The sequence below is a fragment of the Pelecanus crispus genome, chromosome 2 (genome assembly GCF_030463565.1).
Source record: "Pelecanus crispus isolate bPelCri1 chromosome 2, bPelCri1.pri, whole genome shotgun sequence".
Classification (NCBI taxonomy): domain Eukaryota; kingdom Metazoa; phylum Chordata; class Aves; order Pelecaniformes; family Pelecanidae; genus Pelecanus; species Pelecanus crispus.
In genome coordinates, this window is record NC_134644.1 from 46,914,407 (window position 1) to 46,928,391 (window position 13,985).

Genomic DNA, 13,985 nt, shown 5'->3' on the forward strand with positions numbered 1-13,985 from the left:
TTCTGAATCACCAGCATTTTAATTTAGAACAAGTATTGATGTTCTCCACTAAGGTGTAACTGATGCCCTGAAAAAAAATCAGCGTCAGTGTAGAAGTGGTTCCTTGTAGCTTGATTGGTGACGAGCCTTTGACCTAAACAAAGTGTACCATGTTGACCCAGCTTTCTATAGAAGCGATGGCAGACAGTTGCTCGCTCTCCTTAACTACTTATAGCAGTTCTGTGTCACTGAATGTCTCCATGTTTCTCTCTTGTATTTCCTCTAAGACATGGTGAAATTTAAGAAGAACATATTTTATAGAAAATTATTTCTATACATAAACTTGCATACTCTCTTATTCCTGAAAAGGTGGTATTAGGTACTAGGTTTTTTATCTCTTGGGCTTTGTTATACTGGCCCTGACAATGCATGAGCCTTGGGTTTCCCCCTTTTCCTCACAGTAAATATCTGTGCCTTTCTCTTTTCCACCCTGCCTTATAAAAGGGCATCATCATACTGAACCAAACCAAGGAAGTTGCGCATTGACCCTCACAATTATGTGAGTTTTTTTCTTCTGAAAGAGGCTTTCAAGGAATCATCCATTTTTATGAGTTGCTGGATTGTCAAAATATTCTTGTGCACACTTAGTTAATTTATGCTACAACTTGGTCTAGCTTTATAGTATCCCAAAGCACTTACAGGGTGCATGTGGTGAAGAGAAAGGCATGCATTCCATTGTCAGGGGTGATAAAAGTTGCCATAACAGATGTATTTGTGTTTCTTTAGGCAGGCAAAGTGAGAAAACATGTATCCGAACAGGAAAAAACAGAAGAAGGACTAGGTCCCAATATCAAAAACATTGTTACTATGCTGATGCTGATGTTGTTGATGATGTTTGCTGTCCACTGTACCTGGGTAACTAGCAATGCATACTCCAGCCCCAGCGTTGTTCTCGCTTCCTATAACCATGATGGGTAAGTAAGGTCTACAGGTCTGAAAATAATTAAAGGGCAAAAGCCTTTCTACTTCCTTTGCGCTAGCAGTTTGCTGTACCTTCTTTCAATCACTTCCAATCATATGAAGGCAGAATTGTCACCTGAATAAAAAATTCTTAATACTCTAATTTTCAAAAAGATACAACATTTTATGAAATATTTAATGTAAATACATAAAAATAATCCTATCGAAAGCCAATGAGGATGATGGTTTAAAAAAAAGTTTTTGAGTCAGTTGGGAAAATTTGTTTATGAATGTATATTTGATTGGAAATGCATTTAGCCACATCTTCAAAAGCAGTTCAGTTTCTGGCCGTTCAGCTGTCAGTGGGTTCAAACTTACGCCTGCTGGTGACCAAATCCCTCAAAGGGAGTTGAATGCTTAAGAAAACCCTTATTTGTGAGCCCAGATTTATCATGGTGCAGTTAATTAGTTGCTAGTATTTGTATGTGAATAAAATGAACTCTGTCTTCCAGCACTCGGAATATCCTAGATGACTTCAGAGAAGCCTACTACTGGCTGAGACAAAACACAGACGAGCACGCCAGAGTGATGTCGTGGTGGGACTATGGTTATCAGATAGCAGGAATGGCCAACCGGACAACCTTGGTTGATAACAATACTTGGAACAACAGCCACATAGCCCTGGTAAGGGTGGCAGTTTTCTATGGAGTAGAAACACCAACACATATACATTGCAGTCGAGTATGAAATTGTCAATGTCTGCTGATAGATAGTATGATAGATATTAAGGAAAAATCCCACAGAGTGGGAAACACAGAGGTGGAAGGAACATATTTCTTGCATTTATTAGAACTCAATTATAAAGAGTTTTGGGGCTAGAAGGGATCAATTTTGCTTTTGCAGGTTCTGTTTTGTTTCCTTGGAGTTTCCAGAACTTCACCTCTACTTCAGTTTCTCCTGTTTCTTTCGTGGGAGAATAGACAAAATCTAATGTAACTATCCAAACAGGGATCGTTTCAGTTCAGCAGTGTCTTTGCTGACTGAATTTTGAATGGCACTGTGAAAACTGCCCACATGAAACAACAAATTTTCAGGCATCTTGGAAATTAGAGAAAGTTTATGAATAGCAATGGGAGCGTTGCAGATTTGATGCGATTCCGTCTTCTCAAATTTTCAGTTAGACAAAACATCTGTACATTTAATTGCTTTCACTTCTGAAGAGTAAGTTTTAGCTTTGTGCATGTGCTTAAAAGCAGGGTATTAGCATTGCCTGTGGTTACAGGGGCACCACCTCGGGCAACTTAAAACTTTGTTCAGAAACAAAAGAATGCTCTATGTTGTAGCTGGGTTGCAGTCTTACTAGGTGCTGTGTAGTGACTCATCATCACTCAGTGATGATATCAGTCACCACTCAGTGGCTGTTTCTTCCCAGAAGACCTATGTCACACTGAATGGGCAGAATAGGGGAAGGACTTGAGGAATGTATTAGGATAGTTTCTTGTCTTGGGTCAGTACCTAGTGCAGCAGTTGGACCAGATCTGCAGACAAGCAGTGTTCAAAATCAACAAATGAATCCAGCTGTGCTTTGAGCGTACAGAGTCCTGAAAAAATGTGTATTGGGAAAGGGGGGGATCATACATACGTGCTTTTGACAGGGGCGGGGAACTCACATCAGCTGAAAGCAAGCTTGGGAAATTGTACTGTTGGTGCTAATATCAGTCAACAAGCCTTCCCATGTACTAAGGCGCTTTTCTCTTGTTTTGGTTGTTGACCCGACAGTGTTAGTGTGTTTTAGATGGACAATCAGCTCTGATAGCTCTGTGTGCCTCCCTCTTGTTCAAGAGGTAGAAGTGCAGATACTGTATGTAAACCAGCAGATCCCTGCAGGACAAGGTGCATCATGTGAATAGAGAGACCATGGAAGTCCTCTATTGCATAAGCACAGTAACCATATGCATTACAGCAATTAGCAATGATGGTTTTTAATAAAGAATTCTCTCCAGTATGACTGCTGGTGCTGTCAGGTTCCGTTTCGGAATGAACACTCCATAAAGGGGGACCCAAGCAATGAATGTGTGTTGTGGTAAATACCTGAACTTGTGGGCTAAATGAGGCATGCCCCAGAGGTACGTGCCAGATGACTTTCTCCTGCACGGAACTGGAAATCTGCCAAATAACTTCACATTGATTAGGATCATGGCCAAGAAGCTGGGTTTCTCGGTCTTTTTGACAGATTGCAGCCTAAGCTTAGTGTTTTCTAATTACGTTCTTAACTGAATGTTACCAATTTGGATGCAAGATTATGTATATTGTAGTTACTCCTTTTTACCACACCAATACATTATTATGCTTTAAGTGCAAGACCTTCAACAGCAAACAAAACCTTTGAACTGAATGCCAGTTACTGACTTAAGTGAATTCTTTAAGTGTGGGAAGTGACCAGTATGGAAGACCTTCTGGATACAGCTTTAAAAAGTTTTTCAAGGCCAAAACTATGTTATGCTTTTAACTCAAGGATGTCTCTATTCTGACATTTTCTCTGCATAAACTTACCTTGAATTCAACACTGAGGGTGCCTAATGTGCTGCTGAGTACCACGCAGCATGGCAAGGACCGAGCTCAAGGAAAAAAACCCCACAATAAATTACTAACATTTCAAATGATTTATTCACTTTGGGCTGTGTCTAAAGCTTTGGAAATAATTTGGAATCACGTATTTTCTGCGACACTAAGTTTTTGGCAATACAGCTGTGACTTGAAAAATCTGTAAGTGCCATAAAAGGAAAACCCTTATTGCTGCATTTTGTACTCAAAACACTCATTTCAACAGGCATCACTCCTCATACAGAGGAGAAAATATTTCAATATAGGTTGGGCTTTTGAGTTTCTAAATAGATACAGTGGGTTTTCTTTCTCTAGAATGAAAATGTGTGCTTTGGTTGGCAAGTATGTATTTTTGGGCTTTGGTCTGGCAGGATATTGATCTGTGTATCTGTTCAGTAGGCAGCCATGCAGATATTTAAGATATTTTTGCTATGATACAGGTGGGAAAGGCAATGTCATCAAATGAGTCGGCAGCATACGAGATCATGAGAAGCCTAGATGTGGATTATGTTTTGATTATTTTTGGAGGTGTGATTGGCTACTCTGGTGATGATATTAATAAGTTCCTGTGGATGGTGAGAATAGCAGAGGGGGAACATCCCAAAGATATTCGGGTAAGTGGAAACATGCACAGGAAAACTGAAGCGTTCTTGGCTGAATACTGTAATTCTGTATGTTCATCTGTACTGGGTTTTTTTAAACTTTTATTTATGTTACTGCTTTTCTGGTAGTGCTCATTACAGTGGAGGGAAATCTCTACTACTTATTGAAATTTTATTTGAAAAAATGTGTTATGGGTTGTTTTCCTAGAACAGTAGGAGTGCAGAAGCCTGTAACCCAGTTTCTTTCAATATTTATCTTTTTGAAAGGTCAGTAACCTCAAAAGCTTTTCACTTTTTCTGCATGATACTAAAAGTACAGGATATCTTTTGTAATTCTTGTGTGTGTGTCTCACTATGCACTATCATACTTTTAAAAAGGAGTGTTCAGGCTGTTTAAATGGTTGGCATTACAAATTTCTTTGAACTCTGTAAAAGTAGGAGACAAAGTGTTAATATTGACTTATGTAGAGTTTAAGTTATTCAAACATCTCGGAGATTGCAGAAGTCTGTAGTAATATTTGCTTAAGCCTAACAAAAACTTCTGGATATTGAGCACAGGCTTAAGGGAGTAGCCCGCGTGCATAGTTTCATCTTGTACTGGAGATGAAAATGGCAGAAATCTTTTGTTTAAACACTGCGCACATATGAAGTTTATGGTAACACTGCAGACCTCATATATTAACAATACACCTTTCTGAAGAATAATTTTGATAGATACCCAACTAACTTTTATATTTTGAGATCACTTTTCCAGTAACTGCTTACTGTGAAGTGACAAAACTTGTACCAGCACAGTAACATGGATTTAGGAAGACTGGTCCATTGGGGTCTGGGTTACAAGCAGGTTTTTTGTAACTATTTTACCTTTAATGAGCACCATCATTTTCTGTTTTAAGACTAGCTTAAATCAGCTTTTAAACTGTAAAAGTCAGTTCAGATTCTTTGTGAAGTTTTTTTTGTGGACAAGGGAATGAGAAATGACCTTAAGAAGGGGTTTAGTTTATATTGACTCTTTGTATCTTCTTTTATTTTTAAAGGAAAGTGATTACTTTACCCCTCAGGGAGAATTCCGGGTAGACAAGGCAGGTTCCCCAACTTTGCTGAACTGCCTCATGTATAAAATGTCCTATTACAGATTTGGAGAGATGCAGGTTAGTGCTACAACTTCTACTGAATCTTAATGGAAATGTGAGAAAACAAATGTTATTTTGATATGTTTTCCATCTTTTAGATTGAGTGTTGCTTGTAGTAGCAGAATCAGAGGTAAGAGTCAGCTTTACAAATTAAAACACATCTAGGCATGGTCCTACTGTATATAACCTTTAGAAAAAAGCATTTCTGCTGCTAACCTACACTTGTAGTTAGCTTTTTGCTGTCCTTCACATTGCCCCCAGACGAGCCTCTTAATGCCATTATGCAGCGTGCTTGCTGAAGCATTAACTGTTTTGTTGTGGAGAGCTTTAGAGTTGTTTTTTTAATAGCAACACAGAAGTGGAACTGTTAATTGACTATTTAATATCTGTCAGAAGCTACCTGATTTCTCTCCAAGTCACATCAGTGTATTAAGCAACATGGCACTTACAGAATAAGGGCATAATTCTCAGATAGAGCTGTCACTCCCCTTTGGGATCATCAAGCATATGTATGTAGTTAAATCTGCCTTGTTTGCTGTTTTCTTTCCTGTTCTTCCTCCCACTGCCAAGGGCCCTTCATTCTCGTGTGTTAGCACAAGAATCCTTTATTCAGCTAAAATTGATGCCACTGGATCTTAATTGTAACATGGGGGGCGGGAGAGGGCAAATTTAACTGGTAAACATAAACATGAACTTTTCAAGACTTGTATGGAAAACCATGGAAGTGCAACGTACTGCACTACAGAAGAGAGAGTACAAGGGAGCAGCTATGCTAAAAAGCCACCACAGGCTGCCGCACCTCAGACTTTCACTGGAATAGTTTCATCCCTGAATGCAGACTTGATATTTCTGTTGAGACATGAAGTGCCATCTCCTGTGACATCTGTAGGAGTAAAAATTAATTTGTTTCTTTCTCAATTGTAAAAAGGAACTGAGAAGTTTTTTCTGTGTAGTAATAACCAACGGAAGAGAAGCGTTGTCCTTTGAGTAGACCAGTTGAAAGCGCTGCCTTGTGGTACGAAATACCACAGTTTGCAGTGATGGGTGTTTTGGGTTTTGTCTCAAACTAATATGCAACTTTAATTTTTATAGCTGGATTTTCGGACACCCCCAGGATTCGATCGTACGCGCAATGCTGAGATAGGCAACAAAGACATTAAATTTAAACATCTGGAGGAAGCCTTTACCTCAGAGCACTGGCTTGTTAGAATATACAAGGTGAAACAACTAGACAACAGAGAGACATTGGATCATAAACCTAGAGTAACCAACATTGTACCGAAACAGAAGTATTTGTCAAAGAAGGTGGGTTCCTAGTGAAGTAACTGAAAGGGGGCAGGAGATGGCAGTTTATTTTTAACAGTGAATCACGTAGCTGGTGAATTATGTATTTCCACTAGCCAGAATGTTATGGATACTGTTCATGTTAGTGTCCAATATCAGACCTGCCTGCTGGTAATAATTGTTAATTTACTGTCTGCTTAACTTAAAAGCATGTGAAGACACAAGGCTAGATTTTTTTTAGGCAGAATGCTAACTGGAAATAGAGTGTGTCACTGGCTGTTACAACTCTTAAGTCTTCATGTAACTGGAAGTATAATCTCTGAAGTAACTGTATCAGTAACTATGGCTCACTAAGTAAATAATGTGGAAGTTGCTTTCTGACTTTGTTTGAAAGTAGTGATGCCTAGAAGTTTAAAAATTGCAATTTTGTATGAAATAAATTAAATATGAAACTTTTGTTGACGGAACTTTAGTGTCTGGCTGCTTACTGTTTGAAGTCATCTTCATGGTTAGAAGTGTTAGCTGTGGTGTGCTACTTCAGCCTATTAAGAAAGATGTGTTAGTAGGGGAGTTGGGGAGAATATTAGCAGCCCTCTCCTTCACAACATCTGTTTTCTATATATTTCAAATATATGTTGCAAAAGGAATTCCAGAACTCTGTCAGAAACAAATGTGTAACCAACTAAATTAGTATAGGCAGTAAACTTAGACTGCGTCATGGACATACAAGTAAAGAATGTTGGAGGGTAAAGATGCTTATTTTTGTGAGTTGATGGAAGTTCATAAAATAAGGCATTTGGGAGTTGTCACTGAAGCTAGACTTATCTTAAAAGGAAATTAGAAGCTTTACTGTGCCTACTGTACACTTACAGTGTAACTTTTCATTTGATCTTAAGTGGCAAGCAAGGCTGTATTTCTTCGTGATGGATGTACTGACCCCACTTAAGCTGTGGATGTGTTGGTTCTCTGTCTAAAGACGAGATGAAAGTTGATGCAAATTCTGATCCATCACCAACTCTTGCAGTACAAACAGGCTCTTCTTCCCATTAAGAAATCAGAGAACCAGCAAAGAGCATGGGGCAAATGTCTAAAGTGAGATTTCTTAAATGCATTTTGAGGGCTCCTTAGTAGCCACAGGTTTTCAGTTGCTTCCTTACTGGAAATTCAGTCCATCTCCTATCACTCTTCCATGTTAGGAATGACAGTGCTCAAGCTCAGAGATATGACATGTCTGAGTAGTATGCATTAGTTTGTATCTATCTCACTTTATAAAAAGAATAATAATATTAAAAAGAGAATAAGTTATATTTATTGATGTAATAGAGCCTGCTGGTAAGCACAGCAAAGTGCAGCAAATGTGGGAGCTGCCTTCTGTCTAATTTGCTGTGGCAGGCATGTTGAATGTACAGTTCTACCTGCCACGAGCTAACTGTATTTATACAACTTCGAAGTTAATATTGCCTAAGACTAACATTAATGCTTCTCCCCATTACTACCTTAAAAAAAAAAAATCTAAAATACGCTGATGAAAGACACATGAGCAGAAAGCACTAACTAGCCTACAGACCAATAGCAGAGGACTGAAGACTAAAATATGATTATTCAGTTTTTCTCTTACTTTTGAAAAATGCTGCTGTGAGCAAATATTTCTATCATCTTGCTAATTTCTGAGAGACTCAAATAGCACAAAAGATGCGAGAAGGTATTTCCAAACAAAACTAACACTCTTCACCACTTCGGCTCTTTGGGCATATTAGAGCTTTATCATGTTGGTTAATTATTAATTCTGCCTCAGCACAAGCTTTGAAAACAATTCTACAGGTCTGGTAGACGGGGCTTGCAAAAGTACATCTTGTGCAAAAGCAAATGTTGGGCATGAATTAACAATCCCAGCTTCAAAAAGAATAATTGGATAGTACCTAGTTGAGGGTCTAGCATTTAAGCTCTTTAAAATCAATCTAAAGATCAGGCATTGAAATGCGCATCATTAAACCGTGGTCAAGCCTAAATCATTAACTAATACGTTTTATTCTGTTTTTCTTTTTAGACCTCCAAAAGGAAGCGTGGCTACATTAAGAATAAACTAATTTTAAAGAAAGGCAAGAGACCCAACAGGAAGACAGTTTAAATACACTGTTCTGATTGCTAATACGAAGCAGTTGTCCTTGAGATAACCAGTCTTTGCCTTTAGCTCAAGTCATGTTTCACAGCAACATGAGGGTACAGAACCATCATTGGTCCAGATTATTGTACAAAATTTTCAGGCAATGTCTGATTAAAAATATTGGCTTATTGAGAACAGCTGTTTTAGATTTGTAATGTGAAGCAGGACAGAGCTGCTATCCAAGTCTAGCAGCGTTTTTTTTTTTTTATTGGTACATATTATCCTTCAAATCTGTTGAGAATTTGGACTGACTGCACCAAAGAACCCTGTAATTTGGTCCTTGGCACATGCATACTTGTCAATCTTTTTTGGAAAACACTGTTTAGCTGAATAGCAGCGGTATGTAAACTGGAATGGTGAAATCTAAAAACGACTTGTTTTCAACAATTAGGAGGAAGCAGAGCTCTCTGAAATTAAAACTTTCAAAAGAAGTTACTCCCATGATTATTTTCCAATGGTTTCTTTCAATGTCCTTTTACTCTTGCTGCAGGCTGGTTTTGATCTAGAGTGTAAGAAGCAAAGCTGCAGTTTTCACAAGAGATGACAGGACAGGTTAATTGGGTGCTAGCTCAGCTTGGACAAGCTGCTTTTGTTTAACGTGGATTGCAGTATTGCTGCCTTACACTGTCAGTTCATAAGGTAGACAAGGCAAATCTTGCACACCGTAGATACAAGGGCTAAATTTGTATCCTCCTGAAAAATCTGAAGTGACAGTAATGAATGCTATAGTAACATACAGCTGAGCACCATGGGGTGGCTGGTGCTTCAGAATAGAAATTAAACTATTTTAGGTAAATGTTTACATTGGTAAAACACGTATAGTGAGTTGGGGGGGGGGGGGGGGAGGAAAAAAAAAAGGTTGACAGGTATACAAAACCCCTTTTCTGTGGCTGTCGGAGGTAGAGGATTTGCAAACCTCTTCCCCCCCTTACTGCCTTTCTTGGGAGGGTAAAAGTTTTTCTGGAAATCTGTTTCTCTGCATTTTTATTTAGCGTGCTTAAACCAACTGAAGAAATTCCTGCTATAGTGCTATTTGCTTTGTCTGTCTTTTTATACTGGGTTTTATTTCTTTTTTTTTTTTTTAAGTGATGAAAACTGTCAGATGAAATGCACTAAAATATAAATGGAGACTGAACATGTTCACTTTCCAGCTATAGGAAAACTTTATACAGACTTGAAAATTTTCTTTAATTGAAATGAAAGGGTTTTGCAGTTTATTTTCCTGCCACAGGTTGTAACTTTTTATAGAAACAAAGCTTGCATCAATAATTTGATGTAAAAATGCAGAATAGTATGTACCTTTCATGAAGAAAATGTAAATTTACAGTGTTCTGTGAGAATGTTACTGCTGACTTCTTTCCCAAGGTGTAGAATATTTTTTTGATTTATGAGCTCGTTTTTGACTCTGATCATTTACACAGACCAATACTACAGCTGCAACATTTTCACAAAGGTAATTAAATCTGGATTCCTGGCCCCCCCTGTCGTTTGGAGATTTCATTTTATTCTGTTGCTTTAAAGCTCAATGCAGACCAGTTGTTGACTGTAGGGGAAAATAAAGTTAATTCAAGTTTTGTGTTAAGGGTGTTGTGTCACTTTTGTTGTGATTAACTTGATAACATGTTGCTTATATTCCTAGTGATAAATTAAGTCGTTCAAACTCCATAATGCAAATCTGCTGACCTCATGAAGTTGCTGTAATGAAGCCACAGCAGCTACTTAACATCCTTCCAGCTTAAATTTATTAAGCTAAATGCAGGGCCTCTGCTGTGATGAAATTAAGGTGGCTGTAATATTTTCAGAGAGCAGCAGCCATCTTTCCCAAACACACACGCTGCAGTGAATCCTTCCAGCATCTGGAGAAGCTCAAGCTGTTACAGTTGCTTACCCACAAGCAGAAGGGGTGATTATGTGATGCATAACTTGTAGTATCCCGTTGCTTCCAAGCAAATCTGCATCCTGCCTCCTCACCATTGCTAAGAAATAAGCGATCTAACGTTTGGAAGAACATCTGAAAGGCAGCAGAACAGATGCTGCTGGTCAGTCTGGCATTTGGCAGTAACTCGGCCTTGTTTTAAAAAAGGAAATAAAAGGTCCCCCTCCCATCCTTAGGTATCTTTACAGTTCTACCAGATTGTTTTCCATCTTAGCTGACAGTGTTCTCTTTAACAGAGCAGAAATAGGTGAATCCCGTCAACTTTCATAGCATTTTTAAAACCATGTGAAAGAAAAATAAGCTAACTACAGGGATCTGAGCCAGCCTGGGCCTGAAGTTGCCTATCACTTACCTGAGCTTTCTTAAATCTAACTTAAAGGCGTCTGCCTCATTAAATGGAATGAAAAGTCGGAGTCAGTAAGGCAGACGTTTAGAAAAAAACCAAAGTTACAAAGAAGAACTGGCAGGTGTTGTATGACCTTCCTTGGTTCCTCCTTGGAACCTGCATGCCACGTAGGTTACCCGGTTCTCTGCCCGCACCCTAGAATTACTCAGCTAAACTAACTTGTACCTCTTCTCTCTGAGAATTGAACCACACTTGTACCAGCAAAAAATACTAGCATCTTCCATCACTATCAAACATACCCTCCATACTAGTTTACTGGCTACAGCCATACTTTTATTGTTCTACCAGGTCAAATTTTTGAAGATTTTGAAGCATAACTGCCACAAAACAGTAAAATCTGAAGTAAAAAAATGCTTAAGCCAGGCTCTGGTCTTCAGTTGCTAAGGAACTAAAACTGGCAGTGTCCAGAAGCCAGTATTGCATAAGTTCTGTTATCACTTCATCATTACTGCTGAAAGCAGTGAGGGCAGAGAGCACTATAGGTAATCCCAGAAGAAATATTTTGACTTGTGGGAGTAATTCCATAACGGAGGGGGAGAAGAGTCATTAGTGAAGTATCTTGATAGATTTACTCTTGAAAAACCAGTTAAATGCTTTGACTCAGCCTGCTGTACGTATCAATCCCACTATGAATTAAAAACTGAAAATAAATCATATTTGGCTATAACTAAAACTCAGTAATATCTTTAAACCAAATGTATTAAACTGCTCCAAGACATGGCCTTGAAGCAACGAAAGGCAAGGAACGTGACTGGGTAGTGTTTCCCATCCTATATATAGCCAGTGTTGTTTTCTGTTCTGCGTAAAAACAAAGTGTTGTGGTGTGATAGTTTCCAACACTGGACGAATGGTTGAAATAAACCAGAAATGCATTATCCAACACTTGAAAAATGTTGACCAGCATCCATGAAGCACATTTGTCCTCCCCGTGCAAGTATCCAATGCCACAAGAATTGAGAGTTGTATTTTAAGAGGTATCTAATTGAGAATCTTTGCTAATGACAAAGATTAAATGAAATACGATTTTCAGAAACAAGGGACCACCTTGACCTATGTCCTTTTTATTTGTCAAAAGAAGGTGCGTGTTCCCCAGCCTTTCCTAAAGCTGTGACGCTGCCCAGCCCTGTATTCCCTGTGTAGTGCCGTCCAATTTAAACAAACAAAAAACACCTTACCTATACAGCCTCTGGCAGTATGAACAGGGCAGAAAAAGCCCACAACCCACCAGGATTCAGCTGACGAGTCACCTACTTCTTCTCTCAGAGCTGTGCGAACAGCTCACAGGCGCCCCGAGTGTTGCACACCGCTCCTGGGCGTCCGAGCAACCGGTACCAGTTAACTAATGCTTCAGTGGAAAGAGAAGGGGCAGCCCACTACTAAATGAAACAAATCTTTTATTCGTGAGCATTGTTGTTTTAAATTCACAAATTATGAAAGGAAGGCAAATCAGAAGAGACTGCCAGAGCATCTTTTAAATGATAAAGGTATAAATTCTCTTTCTGAACATTTCTAATTTAAGAAAGAAAAAGGTTGCATAGGCTTTCTACAGGTGTGCACGAAAAAAAACCTGAAGTACATGGAGGTTTTTACATTACAATTCCGAGTGTACATTGGCTACTTGAAAATATTTACTTGCAAGTCCAAGACGGCTATTGGAACAACCTACAGAATAAGGCTTATGAATATTTACTTTTCAGTCCTGTAAAATATACTGAACACGTAACTATCAGAAAAATAAAATTACACTTGTGAATCTTGTTCGGGAATCTCTCGCTGATGGGATCTTTTCAGAAAGGCCTATTTTTACGTTTGCCTCTCCCAAGTTACTTTGGAAAAGAACCGGTGGTAATGGCATCAGGGGATTCTTCACAGCATCAGAACAAAACAAAACATTCATCAGAGCACAAGTGGAATGTTCTCGGCATGCAGAAACAACCAACCATGCAGACAGAAAAAATCTTCAATAAATTACAAGCATAAAATTATTCAAATTTCTCCTTAAAAGAACGGCTACGGCATCTTTGTAGCCTCGACAGTCATACCATCAAAGCTGAAAGAGGTCTACTCTTTCAGGAGCGCAGGCCTGCGTGCCTGACAGAGAGGTTTCCAATGGCTATTTTTACTGAGTATGTGGCTTGTTCTTTGGTGTGTGAAAGTCAGAGTTCTGGGAGGATGTTCCACGTGTTTAGTTCTGCGTTTTCGATTGTTCTTTGTGATGACACTACAGACTGGGTGAATACTTCTAGTTACTTAGCAGACTAACCTCTAGAACAAGAGTGGATCCGTTATAAAGCTAATTCTTGCAGGTGATAAAGTACACGTTTTCCTGATGATACTTGGTGGTAGTTCAGTGATTACTATGACAGTATCATTTTGGTTTCGTTCCAGAAAAACATCAACTATTCCTAAAAATAAGATTTTTTTTTTCCTTTTTAAAAAAAAAGTGTCAGTTACAAAACCAAGCTCATACAGTCCACATTTTTTTTTTTAAATAGGATTTAAATCATTTATAACATGAATCTTTCTGATGTGCAAAAAAAGTACGTACAAGCAGACAAAATAGCATTTAGGAGGAAAAGGAGCCACACCTTCATTAAATAGGGATCTGAAGTTCAAATGTAAAGATCTATTAAATATTATGTCTGAATGAAGAACTAACGACATGTTTCCTTGTGTACACACCTCTGTTTAGCCTTCTGAGTCGCTCAAGAGATTTTAAAATCTACCAAAAAAATAATTATAAAATGCAGGACGCCCAAGAACAGATATAAGCAGTGCTTTGACCTAAATATATTTGTGTAATATCTATAAAGCGTAAGCTATTGTATTAAGAAAGCAGACAAAAGGCACAAAATTAATCAGTACTACAGAAAGGTAGGCATCCATGCTACGGTATGTTAGAAATATAGTGGTTTCT

General features: G+C 38.5%; 1 protein-coding gene across 2 annotated transcripts in view; it reads left to right on the forward strand.

Moving 5' to 3' along the window:
* STT3B (STT3 oligosaccharyltransferase complex catalytic subunit B) overlaps positions 1-9,511 on the forward strand; it is a 53,082-nt gene extending 43,571 nt beyond the window's left edge. For both annotated transcript variants that reach the window (XM_075704530.1, XM_075704529.1), the window contains 6 exons: positions 766-953; positions 1,452-1,623; positions 3,984-4,157; positions 5,183-5,296; positions 6,371-6,583; positions 8,610-9,511. In XM_075704530.1, the coding sequence (XP_075560645.1) occupies positions 766-953; positions 1,452-1,623; positions 3,984-4,157; positions 5,183-5,296; positions 6,371-6,583; positions 8,610-8,690 (942 nt within the window). In that variant the 3' untranslated portion in view covers positions 8,691-9,511. The remainder of the gene's footprint in view (positions 1-765; positions 954-1,451; positions 1,624-3,983; positions 4,158-5,182; positions 5,297-6,370; positions 6,584-8,609) is intronic.
* Positions 9,512-13,985: the final 4,474 nt, after the last annotated feature.